Genomic DNA, 17332 nt, shown 5'->3' with positions numbered 1-17332 from the left:
CTCGAATTCTAAAGAGAAGCGCCAATGTTTTCCTTGTTATTTTCTGTTTGCTGCATACCTCTCCCCCACTGTGACTGCTATTTGACCTGCTGTCCGCTCAGAGACCCTGAGGGGTGGGGAGAGCTAAGGGGGTGTGTGCGGGGAGGGGAAGGGTGAGTCTCGGGTGGCATTTGACTCGTTCATATTCATTAGAAAGAAACAGACAGTACTCAGTGTACAGAGGAGCAGGGATGGGGGGTTTGGTATATTCTGTGGGAATGCCTCTTTACCGCCTCTTTGAATTGGCATGTCACTAATTAATGGAACCTCAAACCAAAGTTTTAATTTAAGGGTCCCCAGCAGGGAAGCCCTCTTCCACCAGTTCTGTTTGTTCTTACAGCTGCAAGGCTGGCATGCCTGATCATGGATAATGAGAAAATATACAGGATTAGATGGGGAGAGGAGGGCAGCGTTCCCCCTCACCCCAAATGGATCTCAATACAGATGGTACCTTTGTATTCCTGGCAGATCCCTGGAAGGGCTCTCTCGTGAACTAACTAGAGCTCTTGCCAAATTCTCCTGCTTCTCAGAAAATAAATAAACCTCCAAGAGCCCACTGGGGGAACACTGGGGGTACAGAATCACAGAGACTAAATGCACCTTTGCAATCTCTCCACAGAGCTGCAGATATCTAGGGAATCAATACAAAACCCCACTGTAGGATGCCTTTTCAAAGCAGATGCCATAATTAAGCTTTGTGATCCTGACCTCAGGGGGAAAGCACAGTTAATCTCCAATATCTAGGGAAGTTGGACGCCATCATGGCAATAATGATCCCTCAGACCCTGATCCTGCAACGGGACCTACTGACTTCTCTGGGACCCTATGTAGGCAAAAAAGTCTGCATGGATCGATTTCTTTGCAGGATCGGCCTCTCAAGCCCGATCAACACTAAATTTAAAGTTAAGTCCACCCCACTGAGCAGTGTAGTTAAGCCAGCGTAACCCCCGGTGTAGACAGCGCTAGCTCGATGGAAGAATTCTAGCTACTGCCTCTTGGGGAGGTGGATTAGCTATACCAACAGGAGAACCCTTCCTGTCAGCGTAGGCAGTGTCTACACAGAAGCGCTACAGTGGTGCAAGCTGTGCCACTAACATTTCAAATGTAGACAAGGCCTTATGTCCGTGGGGCTTCCCGCAGCTCCGAATGGCCGGGAACATCAGCAAAATGTCTCATGGCCCGCATGAGGCCCATGGGCTGCCCACCACTGCCTTAGGTTGTGGAGCTCGCAAAATCCATTCATTGATGAATCTATATGGATATACACCAGCCAGGGATCAGACTGTCAGATTTTAAAAGCATCACCAAATCTAGCTCTTTGCTCTCCATTCTACACAATAGAACAAAGAGAGTATCCAAATGCACAGATCCACTTCCAGCTTTTCCAACGAAACACAGATCTCCTCTAGAAACAGATGTTTTATTATGTGGATTCTTCCTCTCGTCTTTACATTTTTTGCAAGTAACCTCTCCAACTGTAAGCAAACAACATTTTGCTCCCACCATTTGAGGACTGCAAAGCACTTGACAAACATTAAGGAACCGAGCCTCACAACAATCTTTGCTGAAGCACAATGAGAGAAGTGACTTGTCCCGGGGGTCACACACGCAGTCTGAGGCAGAGCTGCAAACAGAAGGCAGGAATCCTACCTCACGCTCCAGTGCTTTAGCCACAAGACTGTCCTTAAAGCACTTTTCTTGAGGTGCTCGCCGATCACACCTGCGGCCAAGCTATGCTGCAGTTATGATTAATACCTCCCTCGGTTGTGTTCTCTTATGTTTAGGACATGGTAGTATGCCCAGTGCTGCACGATGGATCGGTCATGGGGATGTGTAGCTGTACTTTACTGGGTTGTTAAAGAAACTGTATTGTACAAAAAAATAACAAGAACAATAAAAATGAATGTCTCGTTGGGAATTCTACCTCACTGCTTCCTCCCCTTTTTGGCTCATTTAGGGCTTGATCCAACTCTCACATAAGTCATTGGAAAGATCCCCATTGATTTCAATGGGGGTTACATCGGGCCTTTGCTCATTGCGCTTCCCACCTTCACATTTCATGTCCATGCATCACATCCTTCTACTTTTTGGAACATATTCCATTTCCTTCTCTGTGCGGGTTGATCAATGGGATTTCTCAGTGTAAGGACTGCTTGCATGAATAAGGGTGTGCCGAGGAAGGCCCTAAGGTTAATTTGTTCCCAAGCCAACACTGACTAAATGAGTGGAAATCTAGGGATTATTGCTAAAAGGAAATTATATTTCACCACAAATGAACAAAAATATTCAGAAGGACAATTACTTTCTGTATATGATTTCAGCAGTAGGCGGGACCTTCCACTATTCAGATTGTCCATCTCATGAAATATGTCTAGTCACTCCTCTTTCTGAGCTTGCCACTTCAGCCTTTGGACAGGCAACAATAAAGACTTGCTATGGCTAGCGCTGTCCTTCCACACTCAGGCTTCTTGAGTGGCCCCTGAGCGGACCAGCTATTTGCTCCTGTCCAGAGATGCAGAAGGAATGAGCGGAACAATCTGCTTCAATGGCTGTAAAGTACAGCCACCCAATGCAGTGAGCGGGGAAAAAAAGTGGGGTCCCAATAAACACCCTTAGCTAGTAACCCTGCAAAGCCATTTTTTAAATTCTCATTCAAAAAGCTGATCTGATATCAACACTAGTTGCTCTTCCTGTTTCTGTGAGCAGAGTGGGGAGGGATGTGCTGCACCCTGGTTGGAGCAGCCTAAGGGTACAATTAAAACGACAATTAAATCATAAAACTATGAGCGGATGTAAGAATCAGACTCTAAAGAACTAAACATTGTACAAACATCTCAACGTTTTTGTTGTTCTTCCCAAAAGTCCAGTCTAGCCATGCGGTCCTGTGCAAAGGTCATGTTGCTATGGATATGCCCTGCAAGAAATTTGTTGCCTGACAGCAGCACAAGTCACACGAGCAAGGCAGGCTAAAAGCCAAGACCGTTGATTCACAATCTTGTCAGGATTTTGCTGCTTGTGTTGGCTTCATTTTAGAATGAACTATGACCTCTAAGTATGACCAGGTCTATGTTCGCCCTTTAAACGTGTTCATACAGGTGTAGCTTCCAGAAAACTTGTGGATTTCTTCAAGTGCTGACCGAGGGAGAATGCTGCAGAGAAAGAAAATAAACACACTTTTTAATCTGTTCAAATGAGAAGACGCACACACACACACACACACACACACAATGTGGCATGAGGCAGTCATCTTTCCGTCAGAAATACCAAGGGTCCAGTCTTGCAAGCTGCGTGTTTCCAACAACTTCGGTGGGATCTGAAGTTGATCCGAACCTGGAATGACTGGCCCTAAGGGAGAAAGTGCTATAGAGTCTCTTCCTACTAAGAGAGAGCTTACTAAACAGGCCCTGGTAGAACAACGTAACCTGTAAGAAGGCATCATTCCCAGCCTCTGTTTCCCAGAAGCTGGGAATGGGCAACAGGGGATGGATCACTTGATGATGACCTGTTCTGTTCATTCCCTCTGGGGCACCTGGCATTGGCCACTGTCAGAAAACAGGACACTGGGCTAGATGGACCCTGGTCTGACCCAGTACGGCCGTTCTTATCTACATCTCTTAAATTGCAAGATTCTGTTCAATGTTATAAATCTTGAGAATTTATATTGAGAATTGAAGTGCTTTTTTCCTGTTGTCTTTTGTGCTGACAAGCTAAATGAATAATTCATAACAAATAATATATTTGACAGGTGCCCATTCTTCTTCTGGTTGTAAAGTGTCCACGAATGGAGCAAGGTTTTCTCAGATTTATTTGGTATTCAAAGGTATTTAACATATGTTGAGAATTTTGTTCACTTTTGGTTTCCTATCTGAAATCTGGGATGTGTCATTTAGTTGCGATTGGTGACATAAGTCACATGGCAATGTTTCAGTTCTGTGATTGGATGAGCTCTATTTTTAGATGGTTTCTGGTCTCAATGCTCACAGAAAATAAATTTAAAATGTGCTGTCCTCAATTATTTCAGTGAGCGAGACTAGGGTTCATTTTCTGCACACAGTTTCAAGTTCCCTTAAAAAATTGATCACATAAAAATAATTAATTTTGGTTTACATTTTTATGTTCTCATAGCTTTACAGAAAGAGTGGTCTCCAAATAGAAATGAGAAGGTGTATATTTTATACATTTTGTACAGTTGCTGGAATCTGGAGAGGGGGTTACTAAATAAAAAAATCAAATAGATAAATGGGTTAATAAGTAAGAAATTTCCTGGAAACAGATTGTCAGTACAGATCTCAGGGATCTGTGAGTTTTGAGGGCTGGATCTGCTTCCTCATTGGGGGGGTGGGGGCACATACGCAGATGTAACAAACTTAAGACAACTCTACAAATGGAACCGTGCAAAGTTTTCTCCCCATCCTTGATGCCCTCTGGCTTCTGTGGCAGGGGACAATCTGGTCCTAGGTAATTACTGTATCGTGCAACTGTCAAATGAGATTTGGCTTAGCAGACAGAAATCGGGGTTGCCTCCCATCTCTGCCCAAAGGGTAAAATGAGTGGGTCAGGCAGCCACAGAGAACTGAAATATTTACCTTTTCAAGATGACAAGTACATGCATTGTCCACGGAAGGAGGAGGAAGGCTTGGTTCAGCTGAACAGCTTTTACTGTTCTCCTGGCCACAGTCTCTGGCTTCAGTGGGGGGAAAAGATTGGGGAACCTGAGTGAAGAAATTAAGAAGTAAACTCATTACCTAATTAGGGTGCAGTACAATCCCAGTCCTTGGGCTCTCTGAGCTGCTGCCAGCATTCAACCACCCCACAAAACTGTCAGGGAGGAGCAGAGAGAGGATGAGACCCTGGTCCTATCACTCACTACCCAAACCAGTAAAGCTGGGCTGGCACCAAGGCCGAGGGGAGCATATGCTGCATTTTATAAGAGGGCATAACAGGGGCCGCTCCCTCCTCTTCCTCTCTCCTGCCTTTTTCTTGGATTAAATTACTGGCAGGCGAAAGACAAAAACCAGATGCTCCCATGCCTCTTAATACCAGGAACATGGATTTCCAGCTCCCAACGGCGACGTCACATTGCACCATTCACCACGGCGGAGGGTGCACGAACTGTGTTAGCAATTCATATCAAGAGATACGGGTCCACCACTGGTAAAGGGTTAATTTTGGCTAGTCATTAGCCCCTTGAAAACCGTTAACTTTCGTAGGAGCAGGCTAGGGTCCAGTGCCCTTCTCACCGCTGTCAGTGAAACTTTTCGCCATTCATTCCAGTGGGGGAGGATTGAGCCCCTCAACAGGAATAAAGAAGGAACTAGGAACTTGTCGTGTGGATTCCCAACTTGTAGGACTGTTCGCCCCTTTGAACAACCTCAGACATCAGTTTGATTCCTCTGCTCTGATGTCCACAGCTGGCTCCCAGTGCAAAAGTCACTTCTAATTTTCTCTCTAGAAACAATTGCCTGGAAGACACCCTCCCATAGGAAGGGCAAATTGAACTGTACACGTTAGGAGTGTACCAGCAAATCAGAAGAACCAGCCTGATGGCTTCAGGAGGCCTAGACTGACCCCTCTGCTCACAGGCAGCCAGATCAGATATCAAATTCTCTTTAAAAACCCCCAAGCATTAACGAACATGTTCAGCTGATTAATTTCAGTGAGATGATTTACACCATCTCCCCTGGACTGACCTTATTCTCATGCCCTGAAACATCTCTGTGCTGGTGTGGAATGGCAGGACTGTTGTAGCATTCACTCCAGGACAGTCCAGCAATCCCAAGGTCAGGCTTTCCATAAAGGCAAAGGAAGAGGCTTTGGAGGTGCAGTAGTCAATGGCACCAGGGATGGCTGACAAGGCCAAGACAGAGTTCAAGCAAACAATGTGCCCATTCTGCAGCTCCAGCATGCGTGGCAGGAAGGCCTTGGTGGTCTGTAAAGGAACGGAGAGAGAAACTAAAAAAAGAACTTCACAAAGGAGAGACACAACAGGAATTATAGCCACTAAGAAAACAAGCCTAGTGATGCAGGGCCCAATTGTGCTTTCCGTTGTTCAGGGGTATGCGGAGTAATTACATTCAAACTCCATGCTTCAGGCCCCGCTTCATACTGAAGGGAGCCTCGCTGCTCTGTGAGTGGTTCCAAAAAGCCTCAGTTAACCTGATTCCCGTGAACAAAACCAAACCTGTGCTATCACAACCCTAAGCCGTGCACAAAATAAAAGGCAATAAAGATCATGCCCTGTTCTGCTCAGATGCACATTATTTAGGGTAAAGACTTCAACATGGAGAGGAACAACACAAGTACATTAGTTTTTAACGGATCTAATTAGAAACTGAATGAGTTTAATGCAAGCTCTCTTCCTTGAACAATGCAGCCATGCATCTGGTCATGTTTCGCTCATGTTCCAGATGTGCATCAAACAGAGAAACTCTCTTTTGTGCGCCTGGGATTTCTCAAAGGAAATCAGAGTTTTTCTTGTAAGTCACAGGGTGAGTTTAAAAGAGCATCAGAGGCATTATAATTACTGGAAGCCTTTAATATGGTATTTTAGCAGAAGTAACTGAAATCAATTTGAGGGAATCTGTCAAACTCAATTTTTTCCTCAGACTTCTCTCCTCTGGCCTTTGCCTTTCACATTGTTTTTCCTGGCTCGTTTTCATGTCAGGCTGATCTTACCAAGCATCGTTTGGAAAAGTATAGCAGCAGCCAAGTGTTTACTGGCTGTAATTTGTCACTCTCATTTCCAAGTCTGAATACGCTGGATACAGGAGCTTATCTTACCCAGAACTGTCCCAGGGTATTTATGTGTTGTGATTTGAGTAGAGCGTCGTCATCGCTGTCCATCAAGCTCTTACCATGAACGACAGCAGCATTGTTCACTAGGATGGTGATATCACCCACCTGCAAAAAGAAAAAGGGGGCAGCTGATTGGTTACAGTGGACATCTCTTTTCACAAATACAGCAGTCACTTTGGTCCTTTTACTGAAGTGTGACTCCATGGCCTCTTCTGAGTTCCTGCCACACGGGGCTTTGTAATCTTTCTGGTGACTACAACGTACCCCAGGTAGCTTAAAGTAGCTGAAGCACAGGTACTTAACATTTGCACAAATGACTTCTCCATGGTTCTTTTTTCCAGGCAGTTTCGTAGCATGTTGTTTGGCTACTAATGAACTTCTACACCGTTTTGAAACAAAGACAAAGTGGTGTAAAACATTTGTCCCTACAAAGAGACACTCAAAAGGAGAAAGGCAGCTGGAAAGACGGCCAGGAGCATGAGAAGGACTAGCGATAGATCTATAGTTAAAAGAAGTTCTCCCCAAATCAACAGCCAGTTGCCTTTGTTGGGCTATTATTAGGATTCTCTTATATATTATTATAACTTGCATTTTATAATTCAGTTTCAGTCCTATAATATCTCCTAGATCAGGGGTTCTCAAACTGGGGGCTGTGACCCCCTCAGGGGCTTGCGACGTTATTACATAGGGGGGTCACGAGCTGTCAGCCTCCAATCCAAACCCCTCTTCGCTTCCAGCATTTATAATAGTGTTAAATGTAAAAAAGGTTTTTTTTAATTTATAAGGGGGGGTCACACTCAGAGGCTTGCTGTGTGAAAGGGGTCACCAACACTAAAGTTTGAGAACCACTGACCTAGATATTTCAAGAGAAGAGAGGCTGGCTCCGTGGTGGGATATTTGCTCTTTCACAGCTCCTTCCACACTCAGCTTCTTGATACAGTGTCAGGATCCAGCGTAAGACCTACCAGGACTTATTCCCTGCTGTCTTTACACTTTGTGCAAGTATTTCCTCTGTACAAAATTGGTGTCAAATGGACACCTGGTGTGAGTGGATAGAGAATTCTGATTTGGTAGCACTTCGTAACTTCTTTGCCCAGATATAAATGTCAAAGCAAGGTCAGAAGGCATTGGAGAATCAGGCCCTTTATTCCCTACTATCAAAGCAAGAAACGGACAGGGCCAGGCCTTTGCCAGATGCAGAATGTATAGCTGCCCTTCTTCCTAAGCCGCCAGAGAACATTTCCCACTTGCCATTGGTTAGGGGATTTTCTAAGCTCTGCCCATCACTGGATCCACCACACAGACCAACCTTTTCCCGGACAGCTTTGGCTTGCCGATAGACTTCCTCTCGGTTTCCCACATCGCAAATGAAGTAATGGCACTCTGTTCCCATCCTTCTAATCTCCTCTGTGGTTTCCTTAAGGCACTTCTCGGTTCGACCCCACAGGATGATCTGCAGCGAGAAACATTTGCTCAAGTAAAAATTGTTCCTGTTTTGAATCTACTGTAATTAAAATCTGTTTCTAACTTGAACAATTCAACATGGCTCATTTAATTGCATTTGCAGTGCCAGTCCTGTCACATTGTTTCATTTAGGGCTCCACTGATTTTTAAACAAAAATATTTATGTAACACATGGGTCTAGGGAACTACGGTGGTGGTGGTCATGCTGGTGGCCAGCGTTAAGTGACTCCATCGTGATGGTGACTGACGCACAATGTCCAGGTGAAGGCTTTTTATTTGCAAGCTGTGTAACAGTCGGCGCAGAAAATCGGAGCTCTGGGCCAAATGATTGGCCAGTGGCATAAGGTGATCATTAAATATGCCAGGCACATGGGCAATTAAAACAAACAAGCCATCAACACACACACAGTTTCTCTGATATAATCCTAATGTTGTCATGCAGACATGGGGTGGAACTCAGGGAAGTGGGTTAGGTTTAACCCTAAAAACATTGCCCCATATATACATACTGCATATTATTGCTGGTCATACATTGACAACTAAATTTTGTTAGCGCTTCTGCTCCCTGGTAAGGTAAAATACAGTCTAGCCGACACATGGAAAGTAACAGTTTAGAATGCTGACAATTTATAAGCTATTATTCCACGTCAATGGTTTTCAGACTGGGGTACGTACGTAAGCTCTCATCAGGAGCTACGCGAGAAAAATTCAGTAATGGCGGACAAAGCATTTTATTTTGTCAGACTTGGCAACCTAGTCATAGGTCTATTATGACGCTATCTCAGATGGGGGTATGCAGGAGACTACATCATTTGGAAAGACGTTCCCAGCCTAAAAAGTTTGGAAACCACTCTTCTAGGTGAATTCCCAATTCAAGAGAATGGAGGAGGAGGAGAAGCCAATACTATACCAAAGAGGAGGAAATTAAGCAAGAAGCTCATTATAAAACAATGTGGTGGTTTTCAGTTAAACCCACAAGAGCAAGGAGACTCACCATTTAGTGAGTTCAACAGGCTTTTTGTCGAAGGAAGGCCACAGACTCAAGCCCTATGATTCCTAAACCAACTTTGTCTCAGACTTGCTGTCCTGGGGACATTGCAGCTCCTATGCCATATGCTCAATATAATGGGTCAGCATCTGCAATGGGGCTGTGAGAACTCTAAACACACATTGACAAGGACATTTTAAATCAGAAACCTCAATTGTTACCTTTATTTATTTTGCAATTAATACATGCAAGCTCTCATTCAGCATTTATTTAACAAGCTGACAGCAACATTCTAGTTCCCATGCCTATGTCTTCCGGGACCAATTGCAGCAGCCCGCGGGGTCCCCTGAAGTGCGGGGCCCAGAGCAGTCGCCCTGATTCACCCTACCCAAGGGATGGTTCTGTCCATATCACTGCGAGCCATCGGAAACGTGTCATTTTACAAAAGTGAAATTACAGGACAGCGTGTATTCCTACAGACTTTAATGGCACTGACCTCCCCATGAGCTGGTAGGCAAAGCAGGAAAAAGAAAAGAAAATCTGTAGGTTGCTTATGCTCACAAGGCAGTTTTCACCACACAGAAATCCCCACAGAAGAGAACATTCTTAATGCAAATTACTATTCAGGATTAAGGGATCAACATGGCTAACGCAACATGGCATAACCAGTATTAAACCATAGAAGAGAGAAGAAATTCTCAGAGCCAAATGCTCCTCCTAAGTGGGTTATTCTGCATAAGAGATTAGAAAATTGGGCTCATAACAGGAAAGGCTTTTAGCCTTAATGATGGTGTCATTTCTGAGCAATTTGCTAATGCTGGTAGAAAATCTTCTGAAATACAGATCTTACGTGACTCTGTGACTCAAGCTTTCAGCCACTGCACTCCCTTTGATGATTAGTGTGAACTGATTGGTATTTTTTTTAACTGATTGTTGTTTTTTTTAAAAGGGTTAAAGAAGTAATACATTGCATCTTTAGGATTTTAGCTCTCTTTGACTTTTGGGTGACCAAGTGCTGAAAGACAAAAAGGTCCAGAGACTGAATTACATAACTGCCCGTAACGCAACCCCTAGAGTCAACTGGATGACAGCACAAGACGACAGAGCATTCAGCATTCCCTGCCCACAATAAAGCACTTGAAGAAAGTTTCCTCGCTGGACAAGATGAGCCACTTCATTATCAGCACAGGGCCTGATTCTCATTTACACTGCTCCTGCAGTACAAAGGACACTTGAAGTACAGCCGAACATGGATAAAAATTGACTGTACCTGGGTTCCAGCCAACTTCCTTAATGGGTTAAATTTAAAACGAATGCTGTTCTTTAAACCCCTGTGATCTTTATGTATCTTTATTTAGACACACACCCAGAAATACATACAGATATAGAGATGTAAGGAGCTTCTGAAGGGACCACTGTGTCTTTGGAGGTTTGTTGACTGTGTTCCATTTGGCTTCACAATCAAACAAGGTGCCTGAACTGCCTTTGAACCAGCTCTGAATCTGCCTGTCCCTCTTTTTCACACCCATTTGTTCCAAAGGCGTAACCAGAAGATACAAAAATTCAAATCTCTCTAGTTAACCCTTTTGCAAAGCTGCTGTAAGAAACATACTACATACGGTCTTGCTGTGATATGCAATGATAAAGCTAAGTGGGCAGACACTCACATTTCACTGGGGTTGTATGAGGACAACACTCGGGAGGAAAGAAAAGAAGCAGAACTTCAGTACTATGCATGGGGGATAGGATGCAGAGAGCTTTTAGAGCAGGCGAGATTGAGCCAGAGCCATTTTGCTGGAAACCTTGGCTCACAGAGGAGGTTGCGGGCAAGGAGAAATAGGTCTTCAACTTTAAAATGCTTCAAGAAAAGATCCACTACGGCCAAAAGTCTGAATAAATAAATGGCAGAATGTAGAATGCTCTCCTAGCCAACCCAACAGCCCCCCTGCTTAAAAGCCACCCTTTTAAAAGGTAGCCTTGACAAGCCAGTGCTTGCAGGTCTCTATGCTTCACCCTGTCCCAATGATCCCCACCACCCCCACCAAGCTTGCAAAACTGAAGTTAGCCTGTGTTCAGTGTCATCTTGTTTTCATAGCTTGGTTGGGAGCCACTTCCAATTTCTGCTCTGTAGACTCGAAGAGAAAGACAGAATGTGTGAAATTTCACAAGATTTTAATTTACTGTTGAAGAAGTATTTTTAAAAGGGTGGAGGAGGAGGAACAGTGTGACCACAGAGGGAGTTATGAAATACAAAAGGGATAATATAAAATTCTCTGGGCCTCTCTCACTTATGTATAAAGAGGGAAACAAAATACAACACTGATGGCTGCTTATGAAGGCATCAGGCAAAAATCTATGGAATTATGCATTTACATTCATGGGGAGTTTAGCCTGTTGTTTGCAAGGGGACTACCAGGTTCATGCCCATCAATGCAACTGGTGAAAACGTAAATCAACAAGCTGAAGAGGCGGAGAGAGAGAGAGAGTGAGCCAGACGGGGGAACCAGACAAGGCAAGAAAATGACCTATCCTCCCCAGCTGTCTGGGCTATCACACGACCGATAGATAACAGGAAACAGACTTCTCTCTCCATTTCCACTCTGCTTGTCAGCATTGCCATCTGTATGAGTCAAACGGGGACAAACTTACACATAATGATGTCAGGAAATACATTGTGAAGAACTGTACGAGCAGGGGACGAGTGTGCCATCGCATTATGGTGCAAGCGTGGGACATGGTAACATTTTGTAAGCCAATAATGGCTATTTTGGGACCTTGACTAACCTGTGGGCTAGCCTTGCAAAATGACTCCATCAAAATGTGGGCTGTTTTGGGTGGGGTGCGGTACCCTGGCCACAGCTCCAGCTCCTCTTCCTTTAGTTTTCCCAGCCCATGGCACTGCCCAGACTCAGAGTGTGTTAGCCTTTGTGGAGGAGAAAAGTAATGGCTACAAGACCAACCTTCCTACTGCCATTTTTGCTGGTTTTAGTGATGGGCAAAACTCAAAATGCTTCACTTCTATGTCTAGTCAAAACGTCTTTGGTCTAGAAACCAGGCTGAATACTCTCACAAGACCAGGCTCCCGTGTGAGGCTTTCGGTCTCTGTCTGACGTTTGGCCAGAAGGCTGAGTTGGCACATCCCTATTTGTCTTGCGTCTCTGCCTCTTTAGAGCTCAAATCCTGACAGAGTTTTGGACAGGGGCTGAGAAGGGACAGAAACCTTTTCCCGAGCCAAAGCACCAGTAGACTTTCAATCACTGTTGCAATCTGAGCCCTATAGTACTATCCATTGCTCCGGAACTCCATCACCACCGTGGGTTTTGGCCAGTAGATGCCTGTAGTCATTACTTCTTTTTCCTCCTCTCCTATGGTGCAATAGTTTCAGTCCCGTTTTTGACTTTTTCCTGGCGGCTTCTCCATTGTCCTTTCCCAACTAGTGTTTGCACCACCCTGCTCATAGGTGCCGGACTCTTCTGAATTCAAGCCGCCTTAACGCATTTGCAGCTTGACATTTTCTGTTGGCCACCCTGGTGAGGTTGCATCAGATCATACCACGACTAGCCACAGAGGGATTCAGAGTCACCGGTGGTCTTTGGTGCCCCAACTATTTTCCAAATAAGCCCTTTCCAGGGCTCTCACGGTCAGTGTCAGAACCCCTGCCTGTGTTTTGCAGATGTTGGCTCTTGCTGGTCTGTAGATGAGCAAACATGGTGCTCTGTGCACTGCTGTCACTCCTTCAGACGTGGCACTCTAAGCAACTGTCATCGTACCTTATGCTTAAAGTTAGCCTTAAGAGAGCTCAGTCAGCTTTATCTTATTGCAAAGAGCACATATGTAGCTTATTAACACCCTAATCTTGAAACGTGTCTGGATCTGGAGTTCAGGGAATGGCCCATTCTAAAGATAGGAGGCATTTGCAAAAGGCAGAGGGGGGATTTGGACTATGAATGCTCCAAAGTTCTGAGGTTTTTTGGATCTGGGATTCCAGTTTGGACACCAGTATTAAAATTTAAGCCTTTCGTCCCAAACTTCTTACAAAGTTCGCAGCTAAATGCTAGAAAGAGGAATCCTCACGGTGCTAGGAATTTCTGCTTTACAAAGAGAGATGCAGTGGTGAAGGAGACAGAGAGACACTGTTCCTTATTACATGGCATGTCAGGATGTTGCATAGCCATCCATTCATGGGTTTGGAGGGAAGGGAAGGAAAATTTAATCTCTGTCATGAAGAAGTTATTGGACAGATTGTTTCCCACCCTGGAAAGAATCCAGCCACCGTGTCTTCTCTCCCCCACCCACTCCTGCCCCCCGCTCCCTACGGCACAAGACACGCTCTCCTTTCAAAAAGTTACTGACCAGAAAATTGTTGAGGGCAGCGGCCCAGTGAGGCGGTTAATCCCCGCTGCGGCAGGGCTGCTCACAGAGGCTTCCTGCCCTGTGGTTACCTCTGGGTGACCCCAGTGGTTGGCAGTCAGGTGGAACGTGAAAGCAATCGCTTAGGCTACCAGCTGATGGTGGTGGAGGGATTCTTCCTGCTAGTGGACACAAGAAATATCGGGAGATTTATGATGGCACAGGAACTTTAAAAGTAGCTAGTGACTGCGACCTCTCGGATCGCTGCAGATTTCCCCAGGATGGATTCTCACGTTTGGTTTGCAAAACAAGCCCTATCACTTTATCTTCCCCTCTCTGGCAAACCACCGAGCTCCTTAGCTGGCCTTAGGAGAATCATTCGAGCCAGAGCCGCAGGCTCAGCAGACAGTGTTGGACTCTTAGGAATCTTTAACTCTGAACTTTAGGGTGCTAACGAGACATGCCCCCGGGATGCAAGCAGGCTCTAGCTGCTGTTATCCTAAGGCAAGAATGTCCCATCGAGGGCTCTGCTGGCTATTTGCCAGGCGCTTAATGCCCCCCTCCCGCCCCATAGGCTTAAATCCTAACTTTCCCCCATCAAACAAGCCAATGGGAGTTATACTGTTGGCTTCCATAGCATGAGGGATTTGTATAAACTGGTGCAGATATCAGCTGCCCCTTTCTGAACACAGATAGGAGGCCCACGGAGGCCCCAGCATGACCTGCTCCAAGCAGGTTTTGATTGCATCTCTGTATCAAAGAGAAAGGCAGCTGGAGATTGCTGTTACACACTGCAGAACAATGTGAGCTATATTTGGTCCATCAGGAGTGGGGAGGACCCTTTGGCCAGTGATGTCATAAAGGTGTCCTATGGCTTATTCACAGCTTTCAGGTGTCCTCCAGGGAGAGGTCACATAGCCAAAAGCAGAGCAAGAACAGCACGAGATTTTACAGGAGTGAAGAAGAGGGCCTGAAAAAGGTGTATTTTAAAAAAGTAGTAGAGAGACAGCACAAGAAAGATAAATTTCTGCAGGTGAGATCTATAACCCCAGACCTTTAGATATCGATTACAGGGGTTTTTACAAAAAGAAAAGGAGGACTTGTGGCACCTTAGAGACTAACCAATTTATTTGAGCATAAGCTTTCGTGAGCTACAGCTCACTTCATCAGATGCAGGAGAGCACTGGAAAAGCCATTTAATCTGCGGCCCAGAAGCATTGCTAGCATAAACTGGGACAACACCAGTGAACGGCCCCCCTTTTATTATGTCATCGGTGATGAATTTGGCCCTAATATTCCACAAATCTGACATATTGTGCTAACCATCAGAGAAGCTACCAGTTCACTAAATAAGGGCTGGAAAAGAGTCGATAGCTGGAATAGTTTTGAGAGAGAACGTCTCCCACTCCATGCTACTCACTCTATATTAGTAAGGGCATGTTTTAATGGATCACAGCAACTCAATTCTATGCACTGGTTAGCAGCCGCAGAGTTCCATCCCGAAAGTGGGTAGCATTTCAGAATGGATGAAGCAATCTTGTTTGTAGATCAGTTTGAAGACACTCTGGGATAAAGGTGTTTATATAAACATATCAGAGCCCTTCCCAGCTTGATCTCATTCCTGCTATCCTCACAAATCAAAAGAAACCACAGCATCTCCCAGCCACAGATTGCTAGAGATATTCCGGGTGAGTAGGATAACACTTTTTGGCCCCTCTCAACCTCCTTCCGCTATCACAGAGAAACAAAAGTCGCTCTGTTTGAGCAGGCATTTGCCATCGCCCAGGCTATTACCCATGTTTAAACAGAGAGCCTTTGTGCTGCCAATCCTGAAAGTTGCTGAATGGTTTCTGGAAGGACAAAGTACAGATAATCCAGAGAAGTATTTCAGCCTCATCCCAGTCTATCTGCAGAGCCCTGGCACTCACACCTCAAAGAGGCACATTTCAGTATATTCTATATCCTGGGAGAGTTTTCGGCATTCTGGACTCAGGGTGCCGTAGGCCCCACAGCCTGAAAAACATGATTGTATTTTGGTTTTGATGTTCAATGGATTTTTCTCCCCCACCCCTTCCACTCCCTTGCCCTCTGGGTAAATGCGGACAAGTTAGTTCAGGAGTACTTCACAGGAGAGGCATGCTAAAGACCCGATTACAGGCAGAGTGGGAGGGGTGGCTGTGCAGAGTGAAAAGTCAACCTTTGCTTTAAAAAGAAAAAAAGAACCTTTTGATGCCCGGAGTAGATCAAAATACTCAACCCAGCCCCTTGGTGAAATCTGTATGAACTGTAAGCATAGCTGTTGGAACGAGGGGTGCTGGGGGTGCGGGAGTACCCCTGGTTTGAAGTGATTTCCATCATTTACAGGGTTTACAGTTTTGTTTAATGGCTCTCAGCACCCCCGCAAAGCAGGGCAATGGCAAAATTCTGCCAGTTCCTATATTGGCAAGCAATCAAAAGTGCAGAGGGTGGGGTGGAAAGGGACAAATATGGGTATGGGGGACCGAGAGGGGTAAGAGGGTAGCCCTCAATTAGCCATTTCACACATAGGCTTTTCTAGACTAGGCTTTAAAGGTCTGATATTGGATCACATTAACTAGCTCAACCTAACAATCACTTCAGTCAAGCCAGGGCAAAAATTGGGGATTGGTCCTGCTTTGAGCAGGGGCTTGGACTAGATGACCTCCTGAGGTCCCTTCCAACCCTGATATTCTATGAAGGGAAGTGGTATGTTAGAACATGCTACGTTGGTCATGTTAAAGCCTGGGGGAACGTAAGTATTGCTGAATTTAAATATCACAGAGGTCTGCTAGATTCTACTGGGAACACCTCTGTGAAGGGTAATGAGGACATCCTGCCATTAAAGGGCCTGACTCCTCTCTCACATACACATATTTTGACACTGGGCTAACTCAACAGACATCAGTGGAGTTACTCTGGATTTACACTGGTCAGAGTGAGCAGAGTCAGGTCCAAAGTCTTGAGTTGAAGGCTAAATTGAGGAAGAAAAACAACCGTGAGAAACAGAAACAACGAGGAGTCCAGGGGAACCTTAAAGACTAACAAATGTTAGAGACAGAGTTATGGAAGAGAATATATATGAAATGAAACACGGGTTGGAGTTACATAAGGGTGCAATGCTTACGGCTGGGTCTTTCAAAGGAGACTAAGGTGTTAAACTCCTATTGAATTTCAACAGAATGTGGGTGCCCTAGCGCTTAGGTTCCTTTGGAATCCCAGCCCCTAATGCTTTATGACATACAAGGAGTAAATTGAGCCATACCTGCAAAGCTAAAATACTGATTTATTGTTTGAGGGGCATGGGGACAAACAAAGAGAATTAGCACAAATGTTTTACACAAAAGCGCTGAAGCTAGTCCACCATGCACCATTTCCCTGATGGCTACAGAGCAAGGTATTGTTACCATGTCAGGTGGGAACATTTGCTGAGCTATGAAGAATAAAGGTCAATTAAGCCTATGAAAGGCATCCATCTGACTGCCATAAAATGAGAGGCCTTCTGTACTCGCAAGGCCAGGAGGTGCTTTCATTTACAACGGAGTAAATGCAGAGTAACTACTGATGTGAGCACAGATATGCTGGATTTATAGTGGAGTAAAGGATCTGATCTCACTCCCACTGAGATTAATGGTCGTTTTGCCATTGACGTCAGTTCGAGCACAGCCGGGCCCTAAGTCA

General features: G+C 45.0%; 1 protein-coding gene across 3 annotated transcripts in view; it reads right to left on the bottom strand.

Moving 5' to 3' along the window:
• Window positions 1–1440: 1440 nt before the first annotated feature.
• DHRS3 (dehydrogenase/reductase 3) overlaps window positions 1441–17332 on the bottom strand; it is a 41468-nt gene continuing 25576 nt past the window's right edge. Inside the window, exons 1-6 of one of the 3 annotated variants that reach the window (XM_073316662.2) lie at window positions 13640–13778; window positions 8144–8287; window positions 6820–6939; window positions 5730–5968; window positions 4626–4751; window positions 1441–3188 (exon numbers count right to left, since the gene is read on the bottom strand). In XM_073316662.2, the coding sequence (XP_073172763.1) occupies window positions 3104–3188; window positions 4626–4751; window positions 5730–5968; window positions 6820–6939; window positions 8144–8227 (654 nt within the window). In that variant the 5' untranslated portion in view covers window positions 8228–8287; window positions 13640–13778 and the 3' untranslated portion in view covers window positions 1441–3103. Of the gene's footprint in view, window positions 3189–4625; window positions 4752–5729; window positions 5969–6819; window positions 6940–8143; window positions 8288–9292; window positions 9362–13639; window positions 13779–17332 lie in introns of those variants that run through there. The other 2 variants (XM_073316661.2, XM_073316660.1) reach the window with 2 other exon arrangements.

The sequence above is a fragment of the Lepidochelys kempii genome, chromosome 18 (assembly GCF_965140285.1).
Source record: "Lepidochelys kempii isolate rLepKem1 chromosome 18, rLepKem1.hap1, whole genome shotgun sequence".
Classification (NCBI taxonomy): Eukaryota; Metazoa; Chordata; order Testudines; family Cheloniidae; genus Lepidochelys; species Lepidochelys kempii.
The sequence above is the reverse complement of the archived record's forward strand: the minus strand, read 5'-3'. Positions and strand labels throughout refer to the sequence as shown.